General features: G+C 35.8%; 1 protein-coding gene across 11 annotated transcripts in view; it reads right to left on the bottom strand.

Annotated features, from left to right (window-relative positions):
- The window catches only part of FOXP2 (forkhead box P2), a 195,367-nt gene that overhangs the window by 114,414 nt on the left and 66,864 nt on the right, over window positions 1-14,089 (bottom strand). For 9 of the 11 annotated variants that reach the window (XM_074167963.1, XM_074167964.1, XM_074167953.1 and 6 more), the window contains one exon: window positions 11,913-12,002. The exons of the other annotated variants lie outside the window; for them this stretch is intronic. In XM_074167963.1, coding sequence (XP_074024064.1) covers window positions 11,913-12,002 — 90 coding nt within the window. The remainder of the gene's footprint in view (window positions 1-11,912; window positions 12,003-14,089) is intronic. 11 annotated transcript variants of the gene reach the window in all.

Raw genomic sequence — 14,089 nt, 5'->3', positions numbered from 1 at the left:
AACCTGTGAACCCTCAGCACTTGTAATTGTAGCTAAAAGGCATCTCTGCAGCCATAAAACACGAAAGATGAACTAGAAGAGCTGGAGGGATGATAAAAGAGCAGAGATACCTTGGGATCTGTACGGATCATATCTCCGTCTCCTTTACACAATATTATTCAAAACTTGAGCCAATGGATTTTGGTATTCCCTGAAAAGTGTAAATAATGTATAACCTATACCTTGTGCTCACACAGTTGGGCATGAAATACACTCAAAGATGTATGAGTATAAACTTGCTGCCTGCTGTTCAGTCCCACTTCAATGGGCATGTCAATGATGCATGTCTCTGTGTGTCTCTGCAGTTCTTTTTCCTTTCTTGCACTCTGTTAGTGTTGCCAGAATGCACCGTACGTTCTCTGGAAATCTGATTCACATTAAAATTTTGTACAGTTATTAATACAAGAAGACCCAAATCTCTAACACAAAGCTTTCATAACTACAACAGTAAGAATAATAAAATATTAAAAATATGAAAAATAAAAGTTTCATCCTAACAATGAGATCAATACTAAGGATGTAATCTAATGCATTTTAAGTTTAAAAATAATGAGGTTCTGATCGTGGACTGCTAATCAAGCCAAGTATCTAGACCAGTATTTGTCAAAACCAACAGCTCCTCATTGTTTTTTTCTCTAAGAGAGAAAGCACAATAATTATGATTCTGTAAAGGATACCCTTCTTATGTAAATCACATTTTAAATTAATAATTAATAATAACACTAACAAAGTTGATATGTAATGAAATGAAAAGCACAACACTAAATCTCCCAGAACTAAAATAGGAAGAAAACTTCTTGTACCATTTTTGTAGCAACATTCTAAAGGTTCTATGCTAATTATGCTTACTATCCAAGGAAAAAGCAAGGAAAATATAAAATGATCTGCCAGGTAAAACAAGCGTTTTCAAAACCTTTTTAGAATTCCTATTGACAATTTCACAGGGGGAAAAGGGGAATTAAGTAACAAGGATTCTTCCCTGAAATAGGATTCTGTTTATGAGTTCCCCCTAAACTCTTTGACATTCAAAGAGGTTTAATTGACAAATAATTTCTGTGTAAATGATGTGGTGCATCAATGTCTCTGATACACTAGATCACACCTTAACTACAAGAAGGGGTCCAATTCTGCTATCACTAAAATTATTTAGGGTTTTCACTTAAAAAATCTAAGTGATTCCACACATAATAAATGCATTATCTACACTTTTTTGTGGGTTTTCATTACACTAGAATTTATTTTAAAGTGATGGCATAGTCAAGCCTTTCCGAAAGTACTTTTAGTAACTTCACTCTTACTATACTTACAGTCAAAAAAAATCAAAAGATCCGATAAGTTAAACAAAATCTGATGCATATTTTATATTGACAGTCCAGGAAATATTCTAAAGAATCACACACAACATTATAATTATTTGTTTCTAGAGGTATGGCTGGAGTACTTCAATACAAACTGTACCACCCCAGTCAAATTACGTTGGTTAATACTCAAAGAACTCTATACAGGTATTCCCCACCCAAAACAAACATTTTCCTAGACTAAACTATTTTGCAAGATGCTAAATTAGTATGACTTTTCTCAGTGTGGAAAAGAGCCCCCTCTCTTAATCTTGGCTCTGAGACTTGTTGGGTCATATTATATGCCAGGCAACCTAAAATGATTGCAATAATAATGATCTCATAAGTGGGCTGTCAGATTAATTCACTTTTTTTTCAGGTACCATGAGACAATCGCCTCAACACTATAAATACTCTAAAACGTTATGGAAGTGGGTATTTTTGGAAGGAAAAATAATTTTTTGAAAAATAAATTCTGCCTCTTGTTTCAGTATATTTATTGCAGGGAAAAGCAAATTAATTTTAGAATGAATGCCTTCCAATTAAAAATGTCCATGTTTATTAATTCAGTGAAATTTCTTCAATGTCTTATAGATAACGATGAAGTCAATGCACTTTTGCATCTAAAAGCTTGAAAAAATCCAGACTATATCAAATTACGTGAAAGCTACAGCTACTTAGACTTAGAAATTACTATCTTTCGTTGTAATCTAACAAGTGAGAATTAAAGTATCCAAAATGGTAATAGTGAATTTAAAGAGATGAAATATTGTGAATTTAGGATGTCATCTGTATGTTACTAAATGCCAGTTATTATCTAGTCCTCAGCATTTTCTGTTCATGAAACAGGCCATAAATACACAGAAAATCAAGTTGACTTTTGAAAAAACAATAAACTTTTATGTCCTTTAAGGTTTTTCATACACATGCTATAATTTTAAAAAGTCATTAAAATCCTTTTAAACTGAATCCGTTTATATGGTATAATGTGCTTACTGAAAAATCAGCACACTATTCTGGTCCGTAGAATTTTGCTATTGGCTTCAATGACTCTCTATGTTCTAAAAAAAAACCCCAAAATCACCAGAACAAAAAACCCCCACCACCACAGGACTAGAAGAGACTTTATGAGCCTTCAATATTTCTGTTGTTGTAATTCATGACATGAAAGTCCCTTCCTAAGCTGGTCAAGCTTTATCTTTCAAGTAAGTAGTGTGAGTGGGAGGTGGCTCTTGCTTCCACTACTTCTACCAGAACAGCGTAACAGAAACTCTTTTCTCGGCACAGTGAAAAGCTTTTTTTTCCACAGTTCATTAGCTGTAATAGTTTTTTAGTTTAGCTAATGGTTCCCATGTTTAAAACTGTACTTAAAAAGTATAAAAGATTCCTCTTCCTTCCTAAAGTTTGTTTCTTGACCCAAACTGCATAGAGCAATCACAACCTTTCAGCCTATGCATCTAGTCAGAACAAAACCTTCCTGGACTTGTATATCATAAAAATTCTAAATATTCTATGATATATTCTATACCATAGAATTCACACAACCTCACTGTAGGTATGTAGCAAATGTGCTAAGCTATCAGCCATAGTGAAAACGGTGAGATACCGTCACTTCATGGAAATTCAGGGCATCAGTAGTAGAACCCTGAATCTTTCAACAGAGCCTATATGGAGCACGTTTCTAATACATTAGTAAGGCACAAGAAATTAGGTTGATTGCATATCTCCCACTATTCCAGATGGGGTCTCAAAGCTACCTTTTAAAAATGGCATTAATATTTCCCTATTTTTGTTGGAAATATCTTTTTAAATTCATTTAGGATTGCATGTTCTTTTTTCTCACCTACTTATATCACTGGTCATTCACAGCAACGAATACACTGAGTTTCTCTCTTTCTTTTTCATTATAAGTGACGGACATAAGCTTAAGGAAGAAATTTTTCTAAGTTCTTAAACACATGACCTTGTACTTTTCTGTACTTTCTAAAATTTATTAGAATTTACTTTCTAAATTACATTCTTGAAAGATATCCATCTTGTAAAACAGCCCAGCCCTCTTGTGAACCCTATCCTCCTATTTTCTTTTCCATGGGTGAAACACATGCCTCCTATTGCTACAGTAGGTTCAGAGTTAGGCATTTTTTCCTCCTCACCTGGAGTATGGGTTCAACCCTTTCTAATCAAGAGATATCTTTTTGTATATGCAAACATCAATCACCGTTTGCCTCTGAATTTGCATTATTATTTCCACTTCAGAGACTATGCCCTCACACGGAGGTTTTCCATGGTACCCTAAACTGTTCTGGAAACTGAGAAAAACACTATTTTATGTATGAGTTCACACAACACCATATCTGATATTGGGAATTATTTATTTTTAATTTGGTAATTTGATTATTCTTAAGCATCAAGTCCATACCTACCTGTGCACTAAATTACACTTGCATGAATTTGGAAATCACTTCTTCTGTAAGTACAGAGTTGATTTTGATATTTTTTTCTGATATGTTGAGTTACTGTATTGGTTTCCTCAATACTGTCTTTTCTATCTGACTGAAAGCATATTTCTTGAATAAATGAATTTACTGTGAACACTTAGGGGAAAATCTCATTCTTCATTTATACTTCAGGTTCTTAGTAAGATCCTTGAAGCATATTGATGTTGTTGGCACACCATACAGTTCCCTTTGTACATATTATTATCGTACAATTGCTTTTCAAAGGTTCACATAATCAAGTAGTAAAGCATTGAAGTAGTGTTTAGTAAATTTTTCACCATTAATTCTATTTCATAACACCCTCATCTGTCTGTCTCAAGAAAATTATATTGGAAGCATAAGAAGACATAAATAGACGTAGAACATCAAAGTGCCAATTGTTGGACAACCCCCTTCCCCAACAGAATGGGCTGATGTGCTTTTCCACTCCGCTGTGTGATTGCTTTTTCAGCAGCACGCACACTCACATGCTTTTTTTCTGTAGCATTATAATGTAATGTTTATGCATGTTCATTTTTTAATTCAACTTTACATGCATACAGCCCAAGTGAAGGTAAACTAAAATTAACACCTATGTTGATCTTGGCATACACTCAGATTCCTGATTAGTCTGCTCCCCACGCTCCCAGTAAAGTCCCCCTGCTAGGTAAACCAACTGGACAACTAACACACAAACTACAAAATATTGTCTAATGATTTGAAAATTTCAAGACAAGTATTCCATTCACAAAATAAAATTAATCTGAAAAAAAAAAGTAAAGGAAGTAATCTGCACAAGGAATGCCTTGAATGGCTATGGGGGAGAATGGATTTTCACATGGAATGGTGCATTTCTACTACTGACGGAAGATTCTTCATGATTTAGACACAGAACTTTGGTTTTAGTAGAAGATTTCCTTGACTATTATAATTTCCTGATGAAATTAAAAACCTTCTGGAAAAAAAGAGACTGCCCTTAATAGTAATTTAACTAGAAACAATTTTTAAAAATCTACTCCCATCTAGAGCATTCACAGAATATTTTGTTCAGTTGCTTTTTCTGCTTTGGTAATTTCTAAATCAATGTACACTAATGTGTTTTTCAAACTCAAGAGTATCAGGAGAGCCTTGCTTGAGTGGTGTGATCCTAAACGGGCATAATTAGGGCCTTGCCTGGGAGCAGACCCCTTAATAGAGCCGCACACTGAGTGGGGAACCATTCACACATTCCCTCTCATCTCTTCACAAGCTTTTCTGGGCAATGAGCCAGCTGGGAAGAGAATCAGGCTGATCCAACCTGCTGCAAGAGCCAGGAGAAGTGGCTCCAGGAAACCTACACCTCCCAGCACTGTGAAGGAACTACTAAAGCAGCCCGAAGAAGAGCAATCAGGAACGTGCACGCTGGTGGCACCAGAAGGGCTTGCAGGGGGACAGAGCTTTCCAGCTGCTCAAGCAAGGCAACGGAACTTCTCTGTAGGGCTTGGAGACTCCTAAAGTTCAGAATATAAACCCCAGTCCATCCATCCCATGCCAGTATTTCCTGGTGTGAGACAGGCTGCAGATTCTACCATGATGGAAAGACTAGTCTGCTAGTCTGCTATGTAGAAGCTGCTGTGAAAAGACCTAGGCACTCTCTCTGAGGGTTTGCCTTTCTGAATCTGAGTGAAGAACTGAAGCATGCATCTTCTTCTCTCTCCTCTCAGTCCTCTAGAAGTAACAGAATCAACAAGAGAAAAAGGGGAAAAGGAAAGATGCGATCGTGATGTAGGTGACAAATGATTCCCCGACAGTCACAGGAATGAAGTGACACATCAGATTGCTGCACAGACATATGTTTAACATTGAAATGCTTCCTGAAATCCCTGATCACATAGTAATCCTAATTAGTATTCTGCATATTCAAAATCTATAAACAGAACTTGCATAATACTTCTTTCCTCTGCCTCCAAAATACCTTTTAATATTGTAACAATTTTTTCAGGATAAAGATGTGATCTCTGCACCAGTTTTTTTTTTCCTCCCAGTTAGATACAGATGAAGCTGTTATCTGGTAACGTCCATTAGAAGGCTGCTAGTAAAACTTTTTCTACATGTTACGAAGATCATACACATAAGGTTAGCTGTAAAATTCTATGTACCTGAAAATGACAACTATCTGCTTTATCAATATGAGATAATACATCAAGGCGAGGGATATTTACTTTAAATTAAAAAGGAAACCATACTAACTAGTACCATTTTCTTTACAGATGCATTTTTTAATACCAGAAGTTTTCAAGAGTAAAAAGTGACTTAAAGTAAATCTGTTCTTGAAGGATTTTAAAGCAAAGTGGCACATGATGCAAAATATGGGTTTTCATGACTAAAAAAGGTTGTCAAAGACAGGACATAAGCCTTTGGAGCAGACTTGTATCTATATAAATACAGACTTCCCAGCAAGTTTGTTACACAGACACTTCCACTGTAAATCAATGAAATGTGTCCCACTTTTTTTTCTTTATTCCTGTATTTATCCTTCTACTTTAAATGGAACTCCTGTTTTCTGCACCATGAAAGCTTAAACATGGCTATTTCGCCTTTCCCTCCCCCCCACACCTTACCTAAAAATAACTCCTTGCGTTCTCTCCATCTCTTGGGGTTATCCTTGTCTTGAGAGTGGGTATCACTGATGCAAATTTCTGCACCTTAGAGGATAACTGCATATTCCTCCTAACAGACTTCCAAGGGAAAATGGGACTTGCGATTTTCCAGCAGCTATCTTCCAAATTTAATTTACCCCAAGCCTCAATGTTTGCTTATATGTAGGCCACACATTTCCTCCAGAATTATACTCAAGAGGGAAAAAGACTGTTTATCACTACTCGCCTCTTACACTATATATTAGGCATTTGCATCTTTCTAAATCAATGCTTTCTAGCATGTACAAAATCCTCCTACTTCCTATGCTTAGCAGCACGCATTACATAAATAGAAATATGAAACATTCAGTTTTTGGGAAGAGACTTTTAAACCAGTTAGATTTGTTTCTATTTTTTGTTGAATGTAATACAAAGAAAACTCTATCTAAGTTACATCCATAACATTTTTTTTCTGTTTTTAAACTGGGATTTTTTTTACTGGCATTATGCATGCACGGTTGCAGTCAATGTGCATTAAGTCAGAGGATATAATTTAAAAGCAGTAGTTTTTGCTTCTTTTTCCCCACATTCCCAATTTCTTATCTCTCAACAGCTCCTTATGTGTTTAAAAAAGTAACTAAAAGCTACAATATTAATGATATGTTTCCTTATTTATTATGTGCATTTAATATTAAATTCAGAGCCATATGAAGATCCAAAAGGAGATGACCAAACTAAGAGAGAATAAAGCAAGGAGAGTAGGTTAAAAGAGGCTATGAATATCTTTTGATGCTAAATTTTTGCATTTTGCATATCTTTAAAAAAAAGTGATTCTTCTGCTACTATGCACTAATGCTATAAACATTAAGTAATTAAACTTAAATGTATACTTACTTTTCCCAAATTTTATCAAATGATTACACTTCAGTGAAGTCCTCATGCTAAATAAACAAAGCTTACCTTAACTACTCAACACTCCATGAAGCATGATATTTATACAACAGGCTTGGTACACACTGAGCTTAACCCTTTGATTCCAGGAGTCATGATTTCCTGACATGCCATCCTCATACAGAATACATTAGTACTGAAAAAACAAATCTCCTACCATGAAGGAAAAAATAACTAACCAACTTATTGTAGACATATTAACTTCTGGGACTGAAGATAATTATTTCTGTATTCTAATAAAGTTCAAAGTCCAACTTTATGAAACTAAACTACTTCTTTAGAGACATTACAGGGAATACAAATAACTAGGCTTTTCTTAGCTCTTGGAACAAATGAATACATTTACAAGTAGCCGTCCAAATCACTATGCTATGCAGCCAACAATATCATGTGTATCATGGACAGATTAGCCTAAGCACCGAGATTTGCCTACCTGGAAGGGAAATAATTGCAATGCTGTACAGAAACCCCCACCAATGGCAGCAAATTAACAGCATTTACCTTTGGGTTATGCTTGTGCTCTGCACAGTTGTTGAAGAACTGCAAGTCTCGCATGTGACTGTAAGTGTAACAAGAACAATAAAGCTTCCAGTTTTAAAACCCAGGCTAGATGACACCAAGTTCTTCGGTGGCCGTAAGGGACTTTCTGCCGTAGGAGAATGGACTACAGATTCTAAGAGCCAAAGTGACATTTTCCCTGTTACGCCTGCTATGGATATGTGGTGATAGGGAGTGAAATCCGTGAAAGCAATCACTTCATTTAACCATGGTTTACCACAATCACAGCTTCTCCAGAAGAGCAAAATATTCTGAAATGAAAACCAGTACTACAGAAAACTTAACCTTACTACTGCAATATGTTTTCCAGGATGTACAGCAAAGAAATAAACGCTATTATCTCATCATATGCAGCTTAATACTATCCTCAACTCTCATCACAAACCCTCCTTAGCTATTCTGCAATATGTCATTAATCAATGTATGTACTGATTGGATCCATTCAATTGGTGCATCAGTGTAATGAATGGCATATATAAACATGTTTCAAATACATTTATTCGGATATCTATACATGAAAGTAAAATCACTACTACAATCGGTACTCAAGCTTGTCAGATGGGATGCTTTTCTCCTTCTGTTTTGCATAAGAAATGCTAATGGTTATGCCATCTGCAGTCTGAAACCCAGAAAAATGTAAATCAGAAAGTAATAGTAGATCAAGATAAGCGTCTATCTAAAACTGTAATTTTTGCAGGTATTGTTAACTCACAATCTAAATATAAACCTCCTCTCCCTGAAAATAGGGGCTAACTACTAGATACCGGTAACTTTTGCATGAAAAGCTAAAACAAAAACATCTGCCACTACAACATTCCTCTTTTACAATAGATCACATAGCTAGCGGTAAATTTAAAAAGGTTTTTCATGAGAAGGATACAAGAGACACTCAAATTCTTCTAGGAAAAGCCCAGCAGTTCTCTAAACCCATTCTCTCTGTAAAGCACAGCAGAACTTGACGACTTACCCAACACCCTGTTTTTGCAAAGTTGAGGACAGAAATTTGAAGGTTTCTTCAATAAGCTTTCAACTTGCTGATTAGCTAGTAGGTGCTGTAAGTCACTAAAATACTTGACGCATTATGGAATAACAGAGAAAACATATATAAAAACAGCATATGCTACTACCCCCCAAATATCCATCAAATACAAAAAGACGGCCACTAAAATTAATACCATTTTTTCCCTCTTTGGCATGTGGAACAATAGAATAGTTTACATCAAAATATGGAACACGAGAGATGCAATGGCAAGGCTTACTTAACACCCACATTTGCCTGCAGATGTGTGAGCTAGTTTTAAAAGTTTTATTAGGTTTTTAGTAGATTTATACACCAGTTCTAACGTATCTCCAGTTGCCAGATCAGTGAATTGCTCTGAAATTAGAGGAAATTAGAAATACACTAATATTAAAGCATTTTAAAATATTGGGAGAAGTCTGTTTCCTTAAGCACAAACACAAACACAAGTATTTTTGTCTTATAAACCTCAAATTGCTTATACATATTTAGCAATTTCTACTGATAGGAGATTTTGGCTAAAGTTACCATTAAATTTGGCATAATAAAATAATAATACTGTACAATTTTATGACCCATATTACAGTATTTGGTGAAACAGGAATCACAATGCTCAAAATGTGAATTTCCACTACATAATGAACAATGAACAGCTCTGTATTAACAGTAAAAGACAGAAATAGAAAAGCTCCAAGGACTCGTTTTTAAAACCTTTATACACCCTTTTCACAAGAGAAGAAAATTAAAATGGAGTTTGTGCTCATACCTGAATTTACATGGTATTTGATACATAAACCAAAGTCTGGGAGCAAATACCATTTTTTTCTCAGTTAAAAATGGACAAAATGAAGTGTCCATGGCTAATAAGAGGCACTGTGCACATACTGGTCACGGAAGGAAAAGTTGGAAACACGAGCAATAATCTTGGCTTTAGGGAGCATGTAACAATTCTGAAAAGAAAAGTATTTGCTTTATTTTCCTCTTCCTGCCTCGCAAGTGTGACTCATGAGGCACTGACTCTTCCTGGCAAACACGTAATACAGGACATCTCTACAATCCACCATCCCATGGCATTTGAAAGGCATCAGGCCAAGGTTAATGCTTTGGGAGTAGGAAAGCACAAGACTCGCTCTCCTCACCTCATCATCCTCTGGGTTATATGTACGACTGTCTGTCTCCATATGTGGTTTTCTCTCATTTCATTTATGCCTACCACAAACACAGCACCCCCACATCTCTTCAGCCGTGAAAAAATGGTATACAAATGGGTGGAGAATGTGAACAGAGAAGTCACTAGCTCCTGAACTGCTCCAGTTTACAAGTTGGAGGACTAAAGTAAGCTAACTTCACTGGGAAACACATACTGAAAAACTATCACTGTTTTTGTTTGTTTCGTATACTTCCCTTAGCATCTGGACCTTGTATACTCCTACTACAGCCCATGTTATCTTTCAGACTGAGGAGCTGGCAGAATAAACTACTTTTCACAGTATTCATTAAATCAATCGTGTCCGTGATTCAATCTTTCAAGATCACCAAATTCCACTTCTAAAAGCTTTAAAAAACTAAGTAGTTCATAAGCTGCTGCCTTTACGACTACTCTTCTTGTTTGCCTTCAGCCTAGAAGATATTTAATACAAAGCAAGTCAAAGGCAAAGAGTGGAAAGTTGAGATGGTCCCAGGACTCCTATGCCTCTGGACTGGACTACAACTAGAACATGGCAGGATACCAATTTGACATGTTTTTTTTTTTTCCATTTTCTTTAGTCATTTCCCTAAGTTCTTGTTTCGTTCTGAGCAAATAAACATAACTTTAAAAGTATATTTGAAGAGAGCTGATGTGGAATGTGGAACTGTTTGCTATGTCCAACATTGCTCCACGAAGTTTTACAAAGAAAAGGAGAAAATGTGAATTACGTACAAAAATTGCACAAGTGATCAAATTTCACAACACTTCACTGGTGGAGAAAAAGATAAATTCTGGTGCCTGGGGTCCTCCATTATGCATGACAAAAACTAAAAATTGGATAAAAACATCCTATTTCATCAGGAAACAGGGGAAGTCCCAAGAGGATAAAGGCTCACCCAGAAAATAGATGTGAGGAAGAGAATAGTAGGAGTTACACTTTTTTATTTCCTGAACAAAATAAAATAATTGCTTATGCACATCTTTTGTTTGCAACAGACATAATTCAGCAGTCAAACACCCATATTTGGTCTGTATACAATAAGAGAACCATTTTTGTCAGCAGAATGCAATTTCATATGGAACTCTGAATTAGCAATAAATGAACTAAAACCTCAAAAAAAAAAAAGATAATTTTTGCAAGAATAAAATGCTATATATATTTTAACCTATAATGCATTTAAAATAATTATTCAGTAACAGAACTCCTATTCACCCAAATACAACCTGAAGCCCAACAGCATCCCAGTGTTAAACTCAATGACATGTTTTTTCTGAAACGGCAGAAGCAGCTCTTTCATAATTTCATGCAGTTGTGTTGGTAGTTTCTGAACACTTCTTAGACCTAGTACCCAGGAGTTAGTTAGTTAATTTTTTTCGGGATGCTGTTTTACTCTTAACACAGCCATTTTTAAAATTTAACCCACGTATGTATAAAAATCAAATATCAATTCTGCAACATGTCTGTAAAGAATGAATGTACACAATATCTACTGAACTCAGTCTTAGACCTATTAAGCATCTATAGCCACAAAAGGCTTTTGTCACTTACAGTGAATTTTCTCTGTGAATGAGAAGTCACCAGCGTGCAAGCCTGTAACCTCTTGTATGTGAATATGCACATACACAAGGTTAGAGCACAGGCATCCACAGCCCCCCCTCGCGTGTGAGCAAGCACAGAGCTCGTCCCTGAGAGCAAGGCCCCAAAAGCAAGGATACTTTACTAACCTGCAGTGGTCTCTGTTTATCACTGCCCTTAGGAGATTTCAGTCCACTTGTCTGTTGCTGTAAAAGCAGCTGCCTTGCTGCCTGGAGTGCCTAAAAGTTAAAAAAAAAAAAAAAAAAAAAAAAAAAGAAGAAGTAAATAATTTCCACCATTTCCTAGAAAGAGATTAGTTACTCATTGCTAATGTTACGTAAAAGTCCAATCGAACAAATGCAATCTCCTCCTATTTGATTTGTATTTGCTAGATTTCAGACTTCAGTTTGTTTTTTACTTAAAACATAAAGAAAATCTTCTGAAAGTACATATACAGGACTTCACTAGAATTTATGGATGTACATGAAATCCTGCAGGAAATAAAGTTAATTTGTTTAAAGTGCTTGAAGAGGAAAAATCATAAACTGCATCAATAGCCTCATTTCCACAAGGAACTTGTCTTTGAGTGTTCAACTAAAATGCCCACTCCCTTGCAAATTATCATTCAATTTGCATTTTCATATTAGAATTTTGAAGCAAAAGCAAGTAGACTTCAAGTGTTACCGGAAGCTGTAATTAAATTTGACAAATCAACATCAGATTATCTTGAAAGTGAATTAATAAGGATATTCATTGAAGATTAAAAACACTTTTTGTACTTACAATTCAAGGAGAAACCTCTCCTTTGACAAAATAAAGTGCAGTTTTAATGCCAAATAAAAATGAGTGGTTTTCATTTGCATTCTTCGGAAAATCAGAGAACAAAGAAATTACTACTCAACCAACCAGATCAGACTCTGGGATGACAGTATCCCAATCAAAATAGAAAATATTTTCATTTATTTTATGTTTTCATTCCAACTCAGCAAAATACAGTTAAACATATGAAATGCAAACAAACAATTCACTTACCCAAAGAAGGCTAATCTAAATTATTTTCCCTATAAAATTATTTTTAAAATGCCAAGTGTTATAAAGTGCTATTTATCAAGAAATCTAAAAAAACCCAAAACCCCTATTCAAAACATTTCCACTGAAACTACCTGGAGAACTCTTTTTTTCCCCACCCCCCTTAAAAAAATCAGTTCAGTAAATAGCAGTTACAGCTTTAAAATACATCACATGATTATCTACATTATTAAAACATACTGTAGATAGAAAATACTGCAATAGATGCCATTTGATCAACGTTCCCTAAAATAATAAAGATTCTCAAATGATAAAGAAAGGTACAATTTTGATTAGACTCAAATGAGCTGGTTTTTAAGATAGTTTCTAGTATCCATGACAACAGTTGCTTTGACAAGATGTGCATATGGCATTACACTGCCAGCTGGTGTGAACAATGTTTGAACTACTGCATTGAGATGCTGAGCAAACAGAAAAAGTTGCCACGTCTTAACCCTCAGGGAAGGCAGTCATCCCCTGATCAATTATGAAAAGACAGAGAGAGGGCTGCTACAGTCTGGCTCCGAGCAAGTTTTCTGAGAAGGCAGGCAGACATAGAAAACCAAAGTAAACAAACTGAATGCACTAGCACCATCTCCTAACAACATTGATTCGTCTCCCCATAGAAGGCTTTGGTACAAAGTTTGCAGAGCAGACTTTTAACATTTGGAGACATTCCCACAACAACCCTCGTATTGTTTCATCAAATTCTCAAGTAATTACAGGTCAGCTTCACAAAGACTATACATTCCTCTGAACCTAAGCAACGAGACGCACAGCACTAGCTTCTCTCCGCCAAAAATAAATAAAAGTTAACATATTTCAAAGTGCACTTGAAATATTTTGTTACCAAGGAACCACTGGATTCCCTGTTTCCTATGTGAATAGCATAATCTCTTCTGCACTCACAGTTCCTGAGCAGATCCTAAAGGACAATCCTGCTCTGTCTGAGATCAGAGACAAATATATCTGTTGATTTCAGGGGCACCAGGATTTGGTCCCAACATCTTGCAGTGGTTTAAGCACAAAACATGGATTAAATGCAGGGACAGAAGATCTACGGCGAATTTATAAGCCTTCCCAATCTTTAGAGCCCTCCGAAAGGGAAACTTGAATGGAAGTGAGAGAAGTATTACACTCCTGGATTCATGGGAGACTGTACAGGAAAACCAACCTCACCACTTGAGGTGATATTGCTGCAAGAACCAGAGAAGAGATCTGGAGTTACAGAAAACAGGAAAAACCATAAAGATAATTA

This window comes from Numenius arquata, chromosome 2, assembly GCF_964106895.1.
Source record: "Numenius arquata chromosome 2, bNumArq3.hap1.1, whole genome shotgun sequence".
NCBI lineage: Eukaryota > Metazoa > Chordata > Aves > Charadriiformes > Scolopacidae > Numenius > Numenius arquata.
This window is presented reverse-complemented; position numbering and strand designations above follow the sequence as displayed.